General features: G+C 43.6%; 2 protein-coding genes across 2 annotated transcripts in view; one reads left to right on the top strand and one right to left on the bottom strand.

Moving 5' to 3' along the window:
- Positions 1 to 1,602: 1,602 nt before the first annotated feature.
- Positions 1,603 to 23,387, bottom strand: part of LOC114358466 (tyrosine-protein kinase Abl-like) — a gene marked incomplete at its 3' end in the record, with an annotated part of 45,748 nt that continues 23,963 nt past the window's right edge. Inside the window, exons 8-15 of the mRNA XM_028312439.1 lie at positions 13,216 to 13,366; positions 11,517 to 11,802; positions 10,178 to 10,266; positions 6,713 to 6,891; positions 4,954 to 5,204; positions 2,809 to 3,577; positions 1,741 to 1,938; positions 1,603 to 1,707 (exon numbers count right to left, since the gene is read on the bottom strand). Of these exons, the coding sequence (XP_028168240.1) occupies positions 1,603 to 1,707; positions 1,741 to 1,938; positions 2,809 to 3,577; positions 4,954 to 5,204; positions 6,713 to 6,891; positions 10,178 to 10,266; positions 11,517 to 11,802; positions 13,216 to 13,366 (2,028 nt within the window). The remainder of the gene's footprint in view (positions 1,708 to 1,740; positions 1,939 to 2,808; positions 3,578 to 4,953; positions 5,205 to 6,712; positions 6,892 to 10,177; positions 10,267 to 11,516; positions 11,803 to 13,215; positions 13,367 to 23,387) is intronic.
- On the top strand, positions 18,132 to 21,650 carry LOC114358473 (uncharacterized). Its single transcript, XM_028312446.1, has 4 exons — positions 18,132 to 18,316; positions 19,010 to 19,140; positions 20,215 to 20,290; positions 20,855 to 21,650. Exons 1-4 carry the CDS (start codon positions 18,259 to 18,261, stop codon positions 21,058 to 21,060), a joined length of 471 nt encoding a protein of 156 aa, XP_028168247.1. The 5' UTR covers positions 18,132 to 18,258; the 3' UTR covers positions 21,061 to 21,650.

The raw sequence follows: 23,387 nt of genomic DNA, 5'->3' as shown, positions 1-23,387 counted from the left end.
GCCGTATGACTGTTAAGAGGGGTCGGGACAAGGTGAGCCTACCTCGTTGGTGCACCAGTCGAGCGAGGCCCGCAGCAAGGCCAGCACGTCTTCCTCGTCGCACGGCCGTATGACTGTTAAGAGGGGTCGGGACAAGGTGAGCCTACCTCGTTGGTGCACCAGTCGAGCGACGCCCGCAGCGAGGCCAGCACGTCTTCCTCGTCGCACGGCCGTATGACTGTTAAGAGGGGTCGGGACAAGGTGAGCCTACCTCGTTGGTGCACCAGTCGAGCGAGGCCCGCAGCAAGGCCAGCACGTCTTCCTCGTCGCACGGCCGTATGACTGTTAAGAGGGGTCGGGACAAGGTGAGCCTACCTCGTTGGTGCACCAGTCGAGCGACGCCCGCAGCGAGGCCAGCACGTCTTCCTCGTCGCACGGCCGTATGACTGTTAAGAGGGGTCGGGACAAGGTGAGCCTACCTCGTTGGTGCACCAGTCGAGCGAGGCCCGCAGCAAGGCCAGCACGTCTTCCTCGTCGCACGGCCGTATGACTGTTAAGAGGGGTCGGGACAAGGTGAGCCTACCTCGTTGGTGCACCAGTCGAGCGACGCCCGCAGCGAGGCCAGCACGTCTTCCTCGTCGCACGGCCGTATGACTGTTAAGAGGGGTCGGGACAAGGTGAGCCTACCTCGTTGGTGCACCAGTCGAGCGAGGCCCGCAGCAAGGCCAGCACGTCTTCCTCGTCGCACGGCCGTATGACTGTTAAGAGGGGTCGGGACAAGGTGAGCCTACCTCGTTGGTGCACCAGTCGAGCGACGCCCGCAGCGAGGCCAGCACGTCTTCCTCGTCGCACGGCCGTATGACTGTTAAGAGGGGTCGGGACAAGGTGAGCCTACCTCGTTGGTGCACCAGTCGAGCGAGGCCCGCAGCAAGGCCAGCACGTCTTCCTCGTCGCACGGCCGTATGACTGTTAAGAGGGGTCGGGACAAGGTGAGCCTACCTCGTTGGTGCACCAGTCGAGCGACGCCCGCAGCGAGGCCAGCACGTCTTCCTCGTCGCACGGCCGTATGACTGTTAAGAGGGGTCGGGACAAGGTGAGCCTACCTCGTTGGTGCACCAGTCGAGCGAGGCCCGCAGCAAGGCCAGCACGTCTTCCTCGTCGCACGGCCGTATGACTGTTAAGAGGGGTCGGGACAAGGTGAGCCTACCTCGTTGGTGCACCAGTCGAGCGACGCCCGCAGCGAGGCCAGCACGTCTTCCTCGTCGCACGGCCGTATGACTGTTAAGAGGGGTCGGGACAAGGTGAGCCTACCTCGTTGGTGCACCAGTCGAGCGAGGCCCGCAGCAAGGCCAGCACGTCTTCCTCGTCGCACGGCCGTATGACTGTTAAGAGGGGTCGGGACAAGGTGAGCCTACCTCGTTGGTGCACCAGTCGAGCGACGCCCGCAGCGAGGCCAGCACGTCTTCCTCGTCGCACGGCCGTATGACTGTTAAGAGGGGTCGGGACAAGGTGAGCCTACCTCGTTGGTGCACCAGTCGAGCGAGGCCCGCAGCAAGGCCAGCACGTCTTCCTCGTCGCACGGCCGTATGACTGTTAAGAGGGGTCGGGACAAGGTGAGCCTACCTCGTTGGTGCACCAGTCGAGCGACGCCCGCAGCGAGGCCAGCACATCGTCTTCGTCGGGCGTGGCGTAGATGCTGCCCTTGACTTGTGCCGCACGGCCGTATGACTGTTAAGAGGGGTCGGGACAAGGTGAGCCTACCTCGTTGGTGCACCAGTCGAGCGACGCTCGCAGCGAGGCCAGCACATCGTCTTCGTCGGGCGCGGGCGCTGCCAGCGGCGTGGCGTAGATGCCGCCTTTGGGCTTGTGCCGCACGGCCGGCTTGCTGGGCACGGCCGGCCGCTCGTCGCGCGCGCGCCGCCGCTCCTCCGGCGACGTCTCCGAGCTGTCGTCGCCGCCCTGTCCGTGTTACAATTCGACAATTAACCCGTAAACAAACTCATAAAAACTCACAACTATAAAGTCTGTTCGCCGAGAGTTGATAAATATTATGAAATGTCTTGCAATAGCGACTGTCGCTTAATTATCGCATTCTGTATGGCGGGCGTCGTTTGTCACAACGCGCACTGAGTACCATGGTATGAGCCACGCAGCTGTCGTCAAGCGCCCCGGCCGGCGGGCCGCAATGTGTGAAACGGAATAGATTTATTTTACATAAGACCGAAATGAATGGTATGACAGTGGGTAGGGCTTTGCCCAACATTGGGATACACTATAAGCCACTTGATAATAATGAAATACTTTTTATCCAACACATGGACGCCACGTGTTTGATCCGTATCCCCACGTATGCCCTAACCGGAATAATTCCCGTAAATTTAAAAGAGATAATAAATGATAATCTACCAACTTTTTCATTATGATATCTACAAAAATAATTAGCGGGCCGCAATTTATAATGAGTTTAGAACATCTGATATTTAATTTTTTTTATCAACTCTCGGCGAACAGACTTTAGGTTAATCTTAATTCGACAGTGTTTGAGGTAGACGTATCCGAGCTGTCGTCGCCGCCCTGTCCGTGTTACAACTTGACAATTAAGACGTAAAACAAACGCATAAAAACATAACTATAGGTCTAGTTAATCAGTGTTCGAGGTATTGGAGCGGAATGGGTGGATGTTTTTGAGACGTCAAACGTCAGCGAGACTTTAGATATGCTTTGTATGCTCTGTCACGTAAATGTCAATGTCACCCCTCCCTCACCTAGGATAACAATGAACATCAAATGGTATTTGAAAATGGAATCTTGTAGTGATCGCGCACTCACCTTGGGCTTCATCTTGGGGCTCAGCCTCTCCTCGGTCTCCTTGTTCTCCCACAGCTTCTTGAGGCTGCTGATGCTGCCGGTGCTACGGCGTTTGTCCTCCTCGTCGCCGCCCGCCGCCTCCAGGGAACTTTCAGAGCGCTTCCTCTCCTCCCGCGCCTCCTCCGGGGACGCCTGGTTCTTGGCGGTCCCGTTCGTCCCACTGTCGACCTTCCGCAGCCTCGCCTTGAAATCAATAATCGAGCAAGCCTCCTCGTCCTTATTGACCCTCTTCGTGTCAACTTTCTTCAGCTGCGACTTGAAATCGGTTCCCTTCGACTCGTCTTTCTTGTCGACGTTGTTATAGGGAGTCTTGCGGAGACTCGCCTTCAGGTCGATGGGCGACACGGTGTCCTTGCCGTTGTCTACGGGCCGGACGGGCTTGTCGCGGCGCAGCGCCTCGAGGTTGAGGCTCTCGGACAGTTCGGACACGAGGCGCGTGACGGGGTCCCCGAAGGACGTTTGCATTTCGAGTAGTTCGTGCGGCGGCGGCGAGTCCTTCTGGCGCTGCTTCTTGTCGGCGCGCTCCTTGATTTCGGCGACGAGTTTGAGCTCGAGCATCTCCTTCATGGTCTGGCGGGCGGGTTTCTCGTCTGTGTCGGTGGCGGCGTCGCGGCAGCAGTCGGGCGGCGGCGGCGGCGGCGGCGGCTGCGGGTCTTCCGGCGGCGGCGGCAGGTCCGGCGGCGGCGGCGGGAACTCGAGCTCGGCGAGGCGCGGCCGCGGCTTGGCGGGGCTGTGGAAGGGCTAGTTCAGTGATTCGTCCCACATAACGTTCGGCCCACTGGGACGAAACACTGAATTCAAAAAAATATACAGGGTGTTAGGTTAATGGGTATATGAGCCGACACTAGCCCATGTTAACATGGTCATATAAATGGTATGGTGAAGTCAGTGATATCATCATTTTAATTTTTTTAATTTTCATACAAAATAAATTTTATAAAATCCGATTTGTATGAAAATTAAAATAATTAAAATGAAGATATCAATTTTCTGGCTTCGCCATACCATTTATATGACCATGTTAACATGGGCTAGTGTCGGCTCATATACCCATTTACCTAACACCCTGTATATTTCTCGGTCTGGATTCGTCCCATTTAATTTATTCTTTAACATAATGAAATTTAGTACCATCAGAAAGTCAATGAAATAAAAGAAAACATGAATTTGTTAACAATATCTGTATTTAAAAGCAAATGAACACGTGAATAAACTTGTAGATCAGCAAAAAATTTAAATAAATAAAATGTAAAATCATTGATAATATACAATACATATTATTTGATTCAGTGATTCTTTAAGCTGTGATTTCTTATTAAAAGTAGTTACGATTTTCTATGTTGATTTATGGTTTCCTTTTAAATACAATGTTAATCATGTTTTCATTCCGAACGGGACGAAACCAGAGCGAAAAATGTATACTTTTTTGAATTCAGTGTTTCGTCCCAGTGGGACGAACCTGTTGTGGGACGAATCACTGAGGGAGCGCAGGGCTCTGGCGGTAAGGGGTAACATGTGGGCTCGCAGGTTCTCCCGTTGTGCAGACCAAGTAAAGGTTACACTTTTAAAGTATACCAAAAGATCGCTTGAGGCTGCGCGTCCAATATAATAATATATTCAGGATGCTGTTAAGACTGCCTCGTTTTTGTAGCGCATCAGGGAGTGACTCTTTTATAATGCGAACAGCTAGGGACTGGAATTCGTTGCCTGCTGCTGTCTTTCTCGAAAACTATAATCCGGGCCTCTTCAAGGCGAGAGTGAATAAGCACTTACAGGACAGATATGTACCATCCTAGACTGCATCCCACTTAACATCAGGTGCGATTGTGGTCAAATACCTGCCTTGTTATGCATAAAAAAATATATGGACTTTTAAAATTGTCTGAAATAAAGAATTTTTAGTTTTAATTAATTTAACTGAACTAGCCTGTGGAAGATGCGTAGCGCGCGTGGTGAGGCGGGTGCCGGCGCGGTGACGCCGCCGGACGAGTTGGAGCGGATCATGTGCTGGGCCCGCGGGGACAGCGATCGCGGCCGGCGCCGACTGCCGCAGCGACTCCAGGTAGGCGCCGATTCGCGCGCCCTAATTAATGTAACTGAACTAGCCTGTGGAAGGAGCGTAGCGCGCGTGGTGAGGCGGGCGCGGGCGCGGTCACGCCGCCGGACGAGTTGGAGCGGATCATGTGCTGCGCCCGCGGGGACAGCGACCGCGCGTCGTCGGCGGGCGCGGCCGGCGCCGACTGCCGCAGCGACTCCAGGTAGGCGCCGATTCGCGCGCCCTTGGGCAGCGTGCCGTAGCGGTTGATGGCGCGCTTCACGTTCTGCACCTCTAGGGCGGCCACTTGCACGCCTTGTTGCTGCAAACGGTGGATGGTCAAATCGTTATCCCACACTTCCTTGACTCAGAAAAACCCCAGGCAATAGGCTAGTTTCCTAGAAAAAATTTTTTTAGGCCGTCATGTTTAACATCAAAAAATATTGGACACATTTTTATTTGTCAATCTGACAATTAATTACATAGTTATGGTACGTTGAAGTTCCGCACGACGTCACAACGTGCGGCACTTTTATACACGCATTGACGTCACGGGCCTCTTCTTATGAACTTTGGCGCGCTTTATCTCTTTAAATTTTCATTAGTTTGAAAAAGTGAAAAATACGTGTAGAGTATTTTTTGATAAGTTAATTGACGGACTAATTAAAACTCTTGCTTTTTGACCCAGGAAACATCCCTATTACAAATTCAGAGAAAGTATTTACTTTCCAGCTCTGCCAGATAAATATGTGGACCTCAATATATCTATATCTCACCCCAGGACCACATTCGCGAGCAAAAGTATGGAATCACCTTATATGCTCCGAGCGATCGTAAGAACTAAATGACTAATGGAAGATAAATAAAAATGGTACCATTTTAAAGGTAATATTTGTTAAATTGATAGGTATTATAGATACATACATAGTCATTCAGTCCTTAAGATGGCTTGGAACCAAACACAACGGGGTGATTCCATACTTTTGCTCGTAAGTTTGTTTTAATTTAATGAATTATGTATTTTGTTATTATTTAATTTTAATTTTTTTTTAATTTATTGAATGATTAATTTATAGTTTTTATTTTTTTTTCTTATTTTTTTTTGTATAGCGCTACAAAAGGCACCCACTAAAAATCAGTGTCTTGGCAGTCACACTGTCAAGATATTACTGAGTGGGTGACCTTTTTTGGCAACTTAGTTATTATTATTTTTGTGTATGTCTATGTTGCCTGAATTTGTTGTTGCCAAAATAAAGTTATTTTCTTTCTTTCTTCTAAGTAACCTCTTCACCTGTTGCGCGCCTTCTTGACTGGTAGCCTCAATATGGTCCCGGTCAAGAGGGCGCGCAATCCGTAATCTTCATCGTGTTGGTTCCCGCTGAAAACCAGCTTCTCGACATGGGGCTTGTTATGTCGCGAATATAGCTGAGCGGACGCCTCTTCAGCATAGCTTATTTTATTTTTCTATGCTGAATAAAGAAAGAAAGAAAGAAAGAAAGAAAGAAAGAAAGAAAGAAAGAAACATTTATTGCCATGGACATCACAGAAGACAAAAGATGTAAATAATAGAAAAAAAAGTAAATAAGACATAGGTGACATAAAACATACAATGAAAGTGAAAGTAAAACTGAGCAGTGCCACCCTGTCGCACAGCGATGTCCATCGCAATGGGACCCCACTCAGCATATGCCATGGCCCCCGGTGAGGGAGGCCACGACGCTGGTTTTCAGTGTGCCCCATGCCGATTAAAGTAAAGTATTTAGTGTAAAGTATTCTTATTCTTATTCTAAGTATGTTTTCAATGTCTCATCCTGCTTAAAGTTTTTATACCTTAGGCTGCTCAGCTGGCACGGCGTGGTGCTGGGCCGGCTGGTGGTGGTGGCGCCGCTTGGCACGGTGGCGCGGCTCGCCGGCGGGCCCCGCCGACTCGTCGGTGTCCGGCGTGGCCTCCGCCAGCGAGCCCTCGGACGACGCCTCGCGGGCCCCGCTGCCGCCTGCGCGGGCCACGCCTGGTGGGAACATATTGCCACATGTACACACCGGGCTTCAGCTTTGACAGGGTATTTAACAGGGTAATCTAGCTGTTTCTAATGGGTGGGGAGAAGTCACTAATTTTACAAAAGAAATACTTGGAAAGGATTATTTAAAATAAAATATATTGATTTTACTCATAATATAATTCATCCAGCCTACTGTGTGTTGAAAGTTAATCTCGTTCCTTCTTTATTTTCAAAAAGTATGTATTGAAATGTAAGCATATTGGACCATTAAATAAGATACTTGTTCTGGTCGTACTATTGGCATAAAATACAGGGGATGTATTTCAAACACATACTCGTCTAAATTATAAGGATTCCTCTCGATTACACTTAATGATGCAGATATTGATAATTATTAAAATTGGAAGAAAAATGATACAAAAATTTACATAAGACACTTAAATATAGGTAATCACACCCACACAAAACATACGCAAACATTTTACTTCACCACATACACAAGAACACAAATGGTATTCTAAAATAAATACTTATATTAAACTGATTAACATAAATAAAACTATGGATGTGTAAAATAACAAAATGAATAAGTGATCCGTTATTATAACATATTATATTGATATTTTTATTATTGTTAAGTAGGAATATAGGAATAGTCTAATAAATAAAAAGCAAATGGAAATGGAAGCTGAAATATCATTTAAAACAAAGCAAACTTTTATTATAGCGCTAGAACTTTCACGGGACATTCCGGACTAATCAAAAAGTCTGACTTTGAAAATATTGTAATTTTTCTGTCAGCCAATTACACACGATTGTATCGTGTTAGATTGTTTCATTGTAATTATTTTCTTAGTCAGCTTTCATAAAGATAATGGTCATCAAATGTGACATAGCGACCGTCATCGCAGGTCCCAATCGGAAGTTACTCTTTAATCTCAAAATCGAACTCAGATTATGATGATGTCTTTAATCGACTTTGAACTGACAGGGATCGAATGTATAAAAGATACCTTCAAATACTTTTAATTCATCAAGATGTAGAAGACTAATGAAGAACCTATCAATTCAATTTCGACGATGTCGGATGGTTGGATTAAATATTTAAAGCTGAATATAGAATCACCCAAGCGGCGACTAGAAGTGACAGAGAAGGATGCAAAGCGCAGCCGCACAAATACAGACAGAAAATATAGGCCTATCTTCTGTCTTCTAGGGCCAGAACAGACGGTGAAACGCAACTGCATCGAAACTGCAACTTTCTGATGATTCTTACGAATGAAACTGAAACTGAAGGTTTCAAACTGGTTGCGTCATGTGTGGTCTCTCAACGGACGCTATGGCAGAAACTTAGATGCAACTCAAAAGTAACTAGCAGTTTCAGTTTCGATGCAGTTGCGTTTCACCGTCTGTTCTGGGCCTAAGTCACTCCAGAAGAACCGAACGTTGGTTGTAGACGACGTTATTTGTAAATAACTCAAAAGATCCTTCTCTTTTGAGTTATTTACAAATACCTACCTATATTTTCTGCCAAGATAACAACTATACAAATGAAAATGTAAAATAAATATGTATTTTTATAAGCGTATACATCAGTTCTCTTTCGGACATTTAAAATAAATACTTTTACCAAATACACATAATACCAGAACAGATGTGTACGCCAATATTTTATTTGATGCTAGTTTATGAGGAGTGATGATGACTGTTTAATATTTTTGTTAGTTTATCGCTAATAACCATCAAAGGTTCCACAAAATAAATATATAAGGGTAGCGTCGCGTACCCGACCAGGTCGCATACTTACAAGGCCGATCGACCTGGCGCTACACGCCTGGCGCGCGGGCAGACAAACAGACAGAAAACGCTAGTTTAACTGATGCACATCCAGGACTTACATAATAGAAAATCTCTTATCATCTTACTTATATACACAGAAATATCCAAAAAATAAAATACATAAATCCAATCGTAGTATTGTAATGTAAATGAAATCGAATGCAACTTATGGCACGAAACAAAAGTATGTAGAAGCCAATAGCGTAAGCGAGAGACTTTTGAAAATCATAAAGAAGTAAGTAGTTGCAGCGTTTCCAAGATAAGTGGCGCTCGGTGCGTGTGTGTCAAGTAGCCGTTGTGGTCGGTCATTATCATGGAGCCAACTAGAGTAAAATTTATCTGGAATTCTCACGCTTATTTGCTAGTCTTGCTTTTAACGTTCATGATTATATTATTTTTATTAATGTACATGAACATAACGCCCGCTATATGATCGCTGCAGGTTCATTTACACTCAACCTGTAGCGGAGTCTGCGTTTGGAGTTTGGTTACATATGGTCTCTATTCAAAATCCAATGAGTTGGATGATGATTCAGATGCAGTGAGTATGTAGATACTAGCAGACTAAATACGCGAATATTTACATCATTTGCAATGAGAATGTATTCGCACATTGACGATTTTCTAATTTGAAACAAGGATAAAAGGGAAAACAATTTAAAACAAATGAAACATTCAATATCACAACACGATCATTATCAGAAAATAGAGTAATATAATATCAGTTAGTTCTAGAGATGCATTCCTTTTCATTGTTATAGTAAAATTCAAATAACTTAATAAATAATTAATGCCTGGATAAGACTAAATTGAACTTCAAATTATAAATTAACGGTACTAAATTGTAATAACTTTATAGGTTGAGTAGCCCCAGGGGACAGCTGACTGTCTTAGAATTGGCAATGAGATTCATATCGACTTGACACAGTTTCCCTGCTTTATTTCACAATATGTCATACCCTCGCAAATTGTCTGAATGTTTGAAAAAATTAAATCAGTGTATTATTGGCTCTCTGAGCTGAGTTACGTCACAACGACCAACCGTTTTAAGTCATACTGACCAATCTGAAGCATAATAAATTAGCCAAATTGACCACGAGAGACAGGTAACATTGGCTTCAAGTGACATAATACTAGCTAATAATCTAGCAGACCACGTGACATCACACTGCCGCGAGAGTTAGGTTAAAGCCTGGTCTCTGAGCACGTAGAATTTTGTCCAATGACCCCAAGCTACCCATCCTTATCGCTCGCGCGTAATTATGTTGCTGTTGCGCTCGCACACTCACTGCGGGCACCCGTAGCACAGTCGCGACAGCAATATAATTACGCGCGAGCGCTAAGGATGGGTAGCTTGGGGTCATTGGACAAAATTCTACGTGCTCAGAGACCAGACTATAGAATAGGTTATAATCGCCCTACGTTAGATCGCACAGAAAGATATGTTCGTACTCACCGTTGAGCGAAGCGAGCGACTCCTCCTGCGCGGAGTGCTCGTCGGTCGCGTACTGCGACTCGCGGAACGAGCTGCACGACGAGAGCAGGCTGAGGATTACACGGCAAAATTCAAACACGATTTGGAACTTGAAAAAATGGGGGCCGGCAATACACGGACCGCTTGAAGCAGTCAGGGTCGACAGCTTCAATCTGCGACTGCACAGTGAACTGCAGAGTTCTATGGACGCACATACACGAACCGCTCGAGCAGTTGCAACTGATTCGGGCGGTCGACATCAAGTGAATTTTCATCGTGCGGTCAAGCAGTTACCAGCCATACACTGACTGCTCGAGCTGTCGACAGCTCTCTCGCAGTTACCTCCGCCCACTTTCTTCATTCCACGGCGCGCGCGCTTGTGATTTGTTGAGCAGTTAATACCAACTGCTCGAGCAGTTATCACTGGCAGCTTCAAGCTGTTGACTCTTGACTACAACTACTATCACTCACTAACTGCTCGAGCTGTCCGTGTATGGCGGGCCTTTGTCTTGCCCGGTCGCTACTTTGACACTCATAATACAAGCTGCAGATCAGTGTCGTTTCATCAGCACAAGGTTTTACTTTATCGCCAGGCAAGCGAAAGGTTGTGGTATTTAGCATCAATTTTTTCAAGTTTTAAATCATGTTTAGTATTATAACAAAAATTAAACATGTACCTTTTACAGTACCAAACGAATTGCACAATTTATGTTGTGACTCGTAAGTCCCTGGTGACTACATCAATGTGTAGTATCAGGTGTCTTTCACGGCGAGTAGAAAATGGTTATTTATATGAGCAATAAACACTACAACAGAGCAGAACAAGTTTCCATCGCAATCTGTTCCCAAGTGACGGCTACATTTTCAATCACAAGTCGCAACCCCACGGGCGTAATTACAGGACGTCCGAGCACAGCTGCAAGCAAGTTTGCACTTAATCGCCAGGTAGCGATAGCAGCTATTTGTTAAGTGGCCTTGGAAAGTGTTGGTTCTGTTACTGGTAATTATTCTGATATAGCAGTCCCCAGTTTGGTTGCTGGCATATTTGGATTATCTGGATCACTATTAGCAAACAGTGTATAACGCATCCAGCACATCAACAGATGAATCTAACACGAAAGAAACATCTGCGGTCTGATGTAGGAACGTCTAGAGTTATAAAGACTACAGCTACTTCGTGTATTCTTGACGACCAACTTTTCACATAATATTACAATCATGATTTAGATAATAAATAATATTTTTGGGGGAGACCTTTATGCAGCAGTGGATTGCATTTGGTTGAAAGTAATCTCCAATTTGTAAAACATAGTAGACATACCTCGTCCTCTTGGGCGGGGTGGGCGCTTGTTTGCCGCGGCGGTTGGTGGGGCGGCGCATTTGCACGCCGCGGTCGGCCCCCGAGGAGGTCCCGGCCCCGCGGTCGGCCCCTGAGGAAGTCCCGGCCCCGCGGTCGGCCCCTGAGGAAGTCCCGGCCCCACGGTCGGCCCCTGATGAAGTCCCGGCCCCGCGGTCGGCCCCTGAGGGCCCGGCGCCGCCGAACTTCTTGGAGGACATCTGGGCGTTCCCGCCGGCGGCCCCACCTACTTGCAGCTGCTTCTCCACCTCTGTTGAAACGGTAGACATTTTTATGAGAAACTCTTAAGATTTTATTGCCATCGTCAAATTTAAAATTTAGCATGTTTAACTTGACTGTGTCTTACAGTGCATCTTTATGCACGTTGGAACTTTACACAGTAATCCTTTTGTATAACAGCTGTTCATTAATATTTTTAATTGAAATAATTCAATAGCTAGCGTCAGAAAGCTTCGCGACATCTTCTCGTCCAAATACCTCAGTGTCTCTAGACTTGAGTCTTTGCGACGACCTACGAAACAAAACCGTAGTTTCTCACTATTATATGAAAGCTCAAGAACACCTAATGGGCGATGGAGCTCGGATGGTAGGGATTCGTAGGAGAACCAAAGTAACCATAGCTACCAGAAAAGTGCCCGAGTGGTGCCCACAGGCTGGAAGACACGGTGTTGGCAGTCGCAGCATCGCAGTGAGAAAGAGACATATCAAGGGCTACCAGTTTAAATGACGTAGCACATTTATCAACCCGGAAAGGGATTGTAACCGTATCAACTCGAGAAGGTCAGTCAGTATTCTTGGTATGAGACAAGGATCCAAAGAGATGACGATGGCTTGTGTCACCTGCGGTACCAGTCCTCGTACCGTTTCAAAACCAACCATAAAAGTCCAGTCTTCAAACGTTACACTTCCATACTAATACGAAATAAAATAAACCTAGAAAAAAGCAGCGGAGGTGATAATCTCAAGGGCGAATGTCAAAGGTCAGTAATGGTGCCGCAGAGCAAAGTGTACCGATTTACCGCATTTGCGGCGAAACTCCATCGACGCGTTTGCACGGAAACCGCAACGCGTGGCCCGGAGCACCCGCAAATCGCGGACAAACAGCTCTCGCAAATGGCGCAGTTACGTGTACATAATACCCTTTTGCCTTTAATTAACGCTGTTTAATTAGATGGAAATGCCATATTTGCATCGCAAATACAGGATTCGTAGGGAACTAGACGGATTTAAACGAATGCTACGTTTGCAGACGCGACAAAAGCGAAAAACTTTACCATTGCGGTCAGCGCTTAAGCTTTAATGCTTTAGTCGGAGGATTACAGCCGGTAGTGGATAATGCTTCTGACAAGATTTATCCTTCTCGTTAAAATCCCGGTGACTAAAATGACAAAACAGAGTAAAAATATGTTTTAAGTCAAGAGTCATAAATGCTCAAGTTTGTTAGGGCGGGGGAGGGAAACTACTATTGGCCAGGGCGTTGAAGAAACAGGTGCTACAAATGTCATTCGATGAAAAGAGTTTATCAGGAGCAAGGAAATAGCAAAGGGTCAGGGAACTTTAGTGATGGGGTTTTGCTGTACCTACGCTGAAATGATATTGCTGATGGTGCTGACGACGATGCTTATATGCTTTTTAAACATACATCGGCACCCTGGAGGCTTACCTTCGGTGATGGAGTTGTCCTGGAACATGTGCTCCAACGCGTGGTGGATCTCGTGGAAGGTGGGACGGTCGGAGGGGTTCCACTGCCAGCAGCCGTGCATCAGGTCGTAGACCGCCGGGGGGCACCCGGGGGGGCACTCCATGCGGTAGCCCTGAGGGAGACATTGAAATGAAATTGATTATTCAGTACATGGGCCCTTTCCAGAGCATTTATACACGTCTCAAATATAGCTTGCCCTACCACCACTTCGGGAAAACATATGGGCTGGTGCTGAGAAGAAGTGGCGGAAGAAACTCAGTCACCTTTGTCACACTCACCATCACCTTTGTAAATGGACACGGCTTATAAACGATGCACGCGATAACAGAACCCAGATGTGGCGAATGCAACGTAACCTAAAGGCCCCAGTACAGAGACTTCCCCACATTGAGGGTTGCAACAGCGAAGAAGAAACCATAAACACCCTGGTCGACGCAGCAATCGTCACGGAAGCTGAGATAAACAACGAAGACAGGGGCACAGAAAAGACTACACCATTTCAGCCTCTTGACCCTACAACCATAGAGGAAATCAAATTAATGCTGAGGCGTTTTAAAAACAAGAAGGCACCAGGCCCGGACAAAATCAAAACGGATGCCCTTAAACTAGGAGGCAACCCCTTTCTCATCAAGTACAAAGTAATAGCCGAATACCTATTGATGTCAGGTTATTATCCGAACAGGTGGAAAATCGGAGAGTGCATCTTCCTACATAAAGCAGGCAAGAATCATCAGGACGCCAAATCATACCGACCAATCACCCTACTAAACATCATGGGTAAATTGTATGAGCGCCTTCTTCTGTCACGCCTACGACAGACAACCGACAGACTCCAACCACCATTCCAACACGGTTTTACCAAGCATAGAGGTACAGGCACTCAGATTCTTCGCACAGGCAAGTTCATAACGGATGCGTTGGAAGCAAAAGAGAGCGTGGCCATGGTATCGACAGATCTCTCGAAGGCTTTCGACTCTATTAACCACGAAGGTCTAACGAAGAAGCTTCAAATAGCAGACGTCCCGAATAACATCATAAAAGTAATTGAGAATTACCTCAGCGGTCGAAAAACCTACGGTCGCTTCAGAACCACAAACGGCAAAGAGAAACCGGTACCTCATGGAGTTCCCCAGGGCTCTATACTGGGGCCGGTCATTTTCAACCTATATGTACATGACGTTTGGGACAAACGAGACCACATCCGCGGACTCAAGCTCTCACAATACGCTGACGACCTGTGCATCATCAACAGATCTCCCGACCCAAACAGCGCGACGACACGTGCGGGGTGGGCCGCAGACACCGTCATCAACTTCTACCGCCGCTGGGGGCTAAAGTATAACGTAGACAAAACGGAGTGTGCCATGTTCACTCATAAAAGAAACTACTGCAAAACCATACGAATCAAAGGCGAGGTAATCGAATACAAAAACAGCATAAAATATCTGGGCATACACCTAGACAAGACCATGACCATGGGCAAACAGACGGATTACGTCGTCCAGAAGGCGCGACGAACACGCAGTGCGCTGGCCCCTATAATAGGTTGGCACGCCAAGACGGATCTGACGGTGAAACTTGCCGTCATTCAGGCCTGCCTACTTCCCATACTGGATTACGGCGTGGTACAACTGCTCTCACGTTACAGTAAGAGCAATTTGTTGAAAATTGAACGCCAATATCGATTGGCCCTCAAGACAGCAGGACAGTTCCCAAGACATCTAGAGACCGCAATTCTCTGGAATATGCTAGACTGGGATCCATGGCACCTTCGTGCACAAGATCTGAATGAGGACATGCTGCGCCGACTTGGCGAAATGCACATCGAGGATCTAGAGACCCCTGGAGACGCCTATTTCAGATACGGACAACACAATCCTCTCCTGACTAACACTAGATTAGGTGAAATAAATTATGTACCAAAAAAAGACAGGAGTCGGCTGCTCAGCAAGCGAGCAACTGCTCCTCGTCCCCATAGATTATAGTTAAGGATAGGACAATACGAAACAACATTATAAAATTATATAAATTTATTTTGTAACTACACACTAATAAGCACAAAGCACGCATTACACGACACTTATACAGATCTTTCAGACAAACATAAGTAGACTGTAAGTAGCTGACACACCCATAGGTTGAACACACCACTGGCCTGTGGATCTATAATGTAACATATAAACCAGGGAAATAAACAACTTTCTATTCTATTCACCTTTGTCAGCCTCTTTTTCAATCCAATACAGTAGTTTATAGCTAACATGACACGTAACTCCCACTTGAGGCAGTCAATTTAAGCACTCGTATTACTTTTCCTTCTATTTCAAATGTGTGCTTTTTATACAGGCCAATTTAAATTATAACGAAAACGTTCTGTGGTGGACTTAGGATTTGTAGTTGAACGTCAATCTGTTTAAAAGGACATACTCGTACGTCGTTTTGGCTGTGGTTTTACGTACACCACGTACAATCAATCAACACTGGAAAGTATATTACTTTAGTTCATTGATATAAAAATTACATAGCAGATTATTGGTATCGTCTACTCGGTCGGCCGAAGTCACAGGCCAAAGGCCCGTATGTAGCGCCTAATTAAAAGTCGAATTCGCTAAAATATTTGAGCGGAACAAACGATCGTTTTAATAATCGCGCTCATTAGGTTTCCTTATTTACAAACACAACCCTAATTTTAGTTCGCGAGCGCAAAGTGCTCACAAAGCTATGTGGGAATACGGCGTTGTGAAAACTTTCATAAAAATGCTTTGTGGGCATTTTAAACTTATAAACATTTCAAAATGAGAAGAATATTTGTTTTAAGTCCTTCAAGAACTTTATAAATGGGATATTACAGTAGAAAAGATCGGTGTAAGTATTAGTTTCATCGGCAAAATATAAATTTTACTGTGGTGAAATTTTACTAAAGGCATAGTAGACTAAATAATAAATATAGGAGATAACACCCGATGGTATAGTTATTAAAACGATCACAACGTTACACGTACGAGAATCAAACATAACTGACCCTTGATGGCCTCCTTGCTTCGTAATAAATAGTAATCTAATAAACCAGTAAATTGTACAAAAAAATTCACCACATGTCTTGTTCCCCATGTCTTTGTGTTCGTCTTGTGTGCAGAACTTCATTTAGCCCTAGTATGGCCCGCACTCTTCGACGGCGGACGACAACCGAACCGTTCCATCCAAAGTAGAAAGGTATCGAAGGTAGAAAGTATTAAAATAATTTGTCATAAGATAGGTCAACGCGGCAGCGTACTCAGATCACAACAAAATAATAGCCGCATACTTGTACGACAAATAAACAACGATTGTGTACGAATATCTGGCGACTTAGTGAGCACGTCAATATAAACATTATACTATACACCAATAGCAACTAATACACGCTACGCTACCGACATACATGGTGATTGCAGGACTCATTAATATGTATGAAAAGTTAATTGGAATTCATATTTAAACTACAAATTGAATTGTAAACGTCCGACAAATACGAAATTAATTAGTTTGATTGATTTGGTCTAACTAAATATTATCAAATTAATTTAACAAACTAAGTAACAAAGGATTCCGCTATAATATGAAATGTTGGCTGACTTTCCTCCATAGGAAAGTATTTTTTTTCGTTTCTTTGAACATTAAATAGTAACAGGCTTTAGATTTCAGCATACTTCAATTAGGCAGATGTAAAACCTTTTTTAAAGGTTGTCTGTTATGTTATAGAAACTGTACTACTCTTTCAGTTAAGTTTCCATTCCAATAAAAATATCCTAGTCCATCACAGTCAGAAGGATCGCACAAAAATAGTAGTAACAAGTTTACTAAACAGGTGAGGTGTTTTTCATTGTAATAGCTCAGTTTAGAAAACATTCCTAGAAAATACTGCGCCGTAATAATCTTCTTACGAGCAAAGCTGACTGCTTTGCATTGTCTATTGTGCGGAGTTTATTTAGTTCATGATTCGTACAACTGACGGCTTACGTTATTTTTTGTTTACATTTAGCCCTTTAGAAACCGTTTTTCAGAACGTTCAGATTTGTCTTTGAAGCACTAGGTATCGGTTGTGAGCTGCAGATCCTTCAATACCATTATTATTTTAATGACATTCTTTTGAAGTTCATTTGTTTTTTGTTCATTATAAAAGGATCAAAATAGTGTTTTGTTCAATATTGTTCGATGATTAGTTCATAGACGCGTTCGTGAAAACTATCGGTAAGTACCGTTTTATAACAAAATCAAAGTTTCCTAATAAGCTTTAAAAGAAAAATAAACGTTGAAGGATCCATGTAAGAGTATGTATTGTACTATAACAATACGCGCTTACGTGCACCGTTGCCTAATATGCGTGGGTGCGCGCAGGTGCATTTGCCCTAGCACGTACCCGCGGCTCTGTCTATTCTGTTTGACTGTAACTCTTTAACAGTGTCATGTTTTCAAATAAAACATCTATAACAATCGAGAATCATAAAAAACAAAAATAGAGTCAAGCGATATAAAAATAGGTTTGAAAGTATGCATTTATGAGGCTTTATTTAAGTTTTTTTTTAAATCATGAAGCCAGAGTAATACTCGTACAGAGTAAAATATTAATCAATAGTTATTGCTCCAAATCAGATTATTATGTTCGAATAATAAATAAATATCTGTGGACAATTTCACACATACCACCATAAATACCGCTTTTAAAAATCTTAATGAAAAAGGCACCAAGAGTCGAAAAATAGCGAATTAACAAGAGCAAACGAGTCACTGCAAACAATTTTACAACTGGCAAACATTCGCAAAAACCTTTCTATTCCAGATTAAGCTGTAGCAGCTAGTGTCGAAGTTTAATTTAACTGGTTCACTCCAAGAAAAATACCCCAAGTTTTAAGAACACCCTGTGGTGGGCGCGTCACAGCGCGCTGGGTATAAACGCAGCGGCGCCGCCCTCAGCATCAGTAACCAGCGAGCCAGCAGCGAGCCCACAGCACACCAGCTACCAGCATGATCGGCATCAAGAACTGCATCGTGTACTGCCTATTGCTCTCCGTCACCGTATTCGGTAAGTGAATGTCCTATCTCACATCTAAACTCAACTTTGGAATTCTTAAAAAATTCAATATCAAATTTTCATTGGAGGCTAGAGCTTCTGATTTAAAATTTCGAAGCAAGATCGCAAGATTTACTTAAATTTGGATAAACTTTAATTATGTTAAAACATGACATGGCTTCTAATTGGTAAACTGATCTTACAAGTTTATTAGATTAAGATATGAAATTACTTTCTATTAAATCTTAAAAAACAGAATTGCTATGGTTTATTATTATGGATTAGTTTTCAATCGAGTTATAATCTAATTGCATCACGAATTCGGTTTGAATTTAGACGGTTTCTCTAGTTACTGTGTTTTGCGTAGCTGCTGGCTAACGATAAACAAAGCAAAACTTTAGGTTACACAGTTTTGCATGCTGTAAGAGCACACGTGCCGCTATGAAAAGCTTGACGTAATGCAGTTTCCCTATTTATGCCAGAGAACTATTCATGGGAGTTTCATTTGTGCAATTTACTAACATTATATTCCAGAAATTTTTTAACTGTTGAATATGTTTTTATTACACTTCTGAAAGTTTAAATTTCTTTCGTTTGGTTTTCACGTTGTTTAACGTTATTGAATAGTCCATAATGATGATAGTGTTGTACCCGGCTTGAAGAAAGGTGAACGTGAACTGATTGCATAGTGTTGTTCCGGTACAGGCAAGCACAAGAAGGCCAAGCCCAAGAAGTTCGTGTCGCCCACCACCAAGGGCATCCAGTGCTACAACTGCCTGTCTTTCGACCACCCTGGCTGCTGGGATCCCGATCACCCCGACTACGCCAACATTACGGTAACTAAACCTTTCATACGTCAACATTACACTTAGGCCCAGAATAGACGGTGAAACGCAACTGCGACGAAACTGCAACTTTCTGATGATTCTGATGATAATGATTCTGAAAGTTTCAAACTGGTCGCGTCATGTGTGGTCTCTCAACGGACGCTATGGCAGAAACTTAGATGCAACTCAAAAGTAACTAGCAGTTGCAGTTTCGTTGCAGTTGCGTTTCACCGTCTGTTCTGAGCCTAACTAAACCTTTCATAATTTGATAATTTTGAGGCGATAGTAGCTAAACGCAGCGTAGGACGTCCACCCACAAGGTGGACCGACGTCATCATAAAGGTAGCAGGAAGGCGCTGGACGCAGGCCGCTACCAACCGGGCAATATGGAAAGCATTGGGGGAGGCCTATGTTCAGCAGTGGACGTCCTATGGCTGAGATGATGATGATGATTATCCGAACGGTGAAGGTGTCGGACTGGCCGACTCGAGATCAGAGGAACGCGGGTTCGATTCCCGCCGCTCGACTATTGTGGTGGAACCACTCGTAACACAAGCATAATTTTATATGTAAATGTTATTTTTAAGTTTTTGCAACGCCTTTTACAAATATCATGTGCCATGTTACATGTGTCAACTCTTACCCATGTGACATGCAATAAAATAATTTGAATTTGAATTCAGCTTACCTCGAGGGGTTAACGGTTAATTCTTTTAAAAAATATTCTAAGGAGAGGGACAGTTCTGAGACTTTGTATTTAGCTCTACAACAGAATATTATATACAAATTTATTTATTCTCAGATACCACTTATATGAAATAGACTCTTTCTATTTAAAACCTCCATGGCTAACCATTGTTCACAAAGTAGACACAATAGATATGACAATACACCTGAGTCACATACGACTCATGGGTCAGGGAAATTGTTGAGACAACATAGTTAAACTGGGTAAAGCCGTAAGTTATAATAGATCCATCCATATTTTCGAAAACAACGATTGTTAATTGTTAAACAGTTTGTTTGAATATGTCACACGAGTAGAAAGTAATTCGCCATTCAAAAAATGTATGTTATTCCCAGGTCCCCAATATTGACTGCTACATTCCCGGCATGGCCTTCCTGTGCATCGTAATCACTTCCGAATCCGCCAAGTTGGGTAAGTTCACAAGAACATTATCAACAACGCCGTACTTTGTTTAGTCAAAAACGATGTCACTATTATGCACTAGCTAACAAACGGCCAGGAGTAAATGTAATAATTTAGATCCTAATAGTTAACACGAGTAGGTTTCGTCTGTTGTCTACCGTCACCCCTTGCAAACAGTCCTACACGTTTCCAGCAAAGAGATAACGATGGTAACAAACTTTGCGTCCACATTCATTCCAGCACAAAGCCGCTCATAGTATTCCTAACTACGAACTAACTGACGACAAAAACTTTGTCTGGAGTCCCGACTCAATCGCAACCGTACCGTTAGTAAAATAACAGGCTCCGCTCGCGTTACAGGCATAAATAAACCACACGGGCATTCTCAAACGAAACTCGATTTCAGATTCACATTTTGACGCTCGCTTTTGATTTGGCAGCAACGAAATTCCCGGAAATTGAATATTTGAGTAGTTTGGAGCGCTTTAAAATTTTGCTGTGGGAAATCGTAGTATTTTGTGGAATGTCTTTCGACCAAATCGTTTATTTTGAACAAAACAATTCTTTTTACAGTGGAAACTGGCCAGGAGATCGGTCCCGTCCGCGCCCGCACCTGCGTCCCAGCCAAGGACTTCTCCAAGAAGACCGTGTCTTACTCTATGTGCAGCAAGCTCAGCAAGGAGTTGTCAGCCTCCGAGATCTTCTCCCGTATCGCCGTCAGCCGACCACAGTGCACCTTATGCAAGAAGCACCTGTGCACTGACGCATCGCACTGCTAAGTCGATAGGGACCCTCGAGTCTGAAATGTGTAGTTGGGCCTATATTCATTCAGGCCAATATCTTACTCAAGTAGTTTCTATATTACAATTATCCATATCAAATTGTATCTCTTAGAAAACTGATAATTAGGATTTGGGATATTATTAAATATGTAAGATAAGACGCTTTTCTCAGTATTATAATTTGTTGATGCACTGTTCAATCAATTCATGTTCAGAATTGATTGATAAGTTGACAGTATTCGTACACCGTAATATTATTATCGTTGCTGAATCAGTTGAGATGTTTACGTACACGCATTTTATCAATGCATGTTGATATTATTTATTTGTTTGTCGTTTTTGTTTATGTTGACTCGGTCTTGCAGGAATGCAGTGCACTCGTGCGCATTTTTGTGCGGGTCGCTTGTTATGTTTGGGCACGGGGGTCGTTATCGCTGTTTGGGAGCACTTATGTAAAGTTTACTAAACCGACGCGAAATGCAATGTATAGTACTTTGTTATGGTTCTAACGAAACTTGTTGCTTGGCCATTGTTGCGCCAGCGGAGCCGCACTTCGGTGGTTTGTTTTTATATTTCGATCATTTTAATAAAATGATTTATAAGCTGTATTGCCGTGTTTTATTTTGCCATGGAAAGATATTGATGTTTAATCGTTGATCGCCACCATTCTGCTAATTTTGTATTACTCATTTAAAATAATTAATAGCGAAAATACTTAAGAACACATAGCTGCTGCTTGCAATAAAATGTAGGACTTGTGTAGTTACTTAATTTGGAGTCAATTTTAGAAATAACGAAACTTACAATTGGATTTTTGTAACTTGGAGTTGGACAGGAATGGAACTTCGAACTAAAAAAAATAACGCACCCTGTATATAAAATACAGGAATGCAGAATAGGGATGTTTCCTGTCAGTTAACTTATCATTCAAATTTAAAGAGATAAAGTGCGCCAAAGTTAAAAAGAAGAGGCCAGTGACGTAAAGGAGTGCTTAAAAGTTTAGCACTTTATGACGTTACGATTAACTTCAACACATCGTTACTTCGTAATTACTTGTTTGATTAAAAAAATACGTGTCCAATATTTTTTGATAATATATTTGACGGATTAAAAGTTTTTTTAAGGAAACTAGCCTATTGAGTTCAAAGTAATTTAAGTAAAAGTAATTTATCAAAGGAATGTGTTGATACCGATGGTAAATGTAGTTTAGTCTTTTTCCTGATTGTGACACGCCTTCTAATCAGCACTTGCCATTAGTTTGTTCTGAAGTGCTGGTAGAGCCCAAAAGATGGACACAAAGATAAGAGCTCTTCCTTTTAATTGATTGTTAACGTTCATACATTGAGTATGGAAGCTGGAAACTATCGTTCCCACCCTGTATACTGGTAAAACATCACCATACTTAGAGGACGTGAGAATTTCCAGCGCCTGAACATAAATCGTAGCACCGATTCACGCAGAGCGGAGAGCGACCGCGCTCTTTGTGAAGGCGCACTGCGTGACGGAACTCTTATGGATGAAGTCTAGCTGCAGTACAGGTGACAAACGACTGCAGAAAAATAAGTTTTGAGGGCAGTATCACCGCTCCTCTAGCTATACCATTAAGTTTTAAGTAGATTTAACTAGAAACGTGAGAATTTACAGCGCCTGAATATAAATTGTTGCACTGATTCACGTCGAACGGAGAGCGACCGCGCTCTTTGTGAAGGCGCAAGCTGCGTGACGTAACTTCTATGGATGAAGTCTAGCTGGAGATAACAAGTGACTACAGAACAATAAGTTTTAAGGTCAGTTTCAGCGTTCCTTTAGCTAAAACATTATGTTTCTGATATATTTATCTAGGAACGTGACAATTTACAGCGCCTGAATATAAATCCCAGCACTGATTCACGTTAAACGGAAAGCGACCGTGCTCTTTGTGAAGGCGCAAACTGCGTGACTGAACTAGCTGAATAACAAATGACAGCAGAACAATAAGTTTTAAAGTCAGTTTCACCGTTCAATCAAGTTTCAGATAGTTATCAAACAAACAAAGGCTACTTACTCTGACTACCACAATTTGCCCGGTAACTTTAACCGAGACCTGTGCATTCAACAGCTGTAGTTTATCTGACAAATAAGTTTCTAAACGGCTTTCAGCGATTGGTGAAATACTTTGATTTGATTGTATTTCACGAGTAACAATGTGATAATAATGAAGTTTATTAAGAACTATGTAAAATCCTGTATTTTAATAGCTGTGCCTAAACTTCGGACCTTTCTTTACTGGTACTCAAATGCGTGTATAAGATAATCCCAGGGTCTATATTATCAATCGAAATATA

The sequence above is a fragment of the Ostrinia furnacalis genome, unplaced genomic scaffold (assembly GCF_004193835.3).
Source record: "Ostrinia furnacalis isolate ACB-3 unplaced genomic scaffold, ASM419383v2 OfSCF3958, whole genome shotgun sequence".
Classification (NCBI taxonomy): Eukaryota; Metazoa; Arthropoda; class Insecta; order Lepidoptera; family Crambidae; genus Ostrinia; species Ostrinia furnacalis.
Note: the sequence above shows the minus strand (reverse complement) of the source record. Positions and strands in the feature narration are given on the sequence as shown.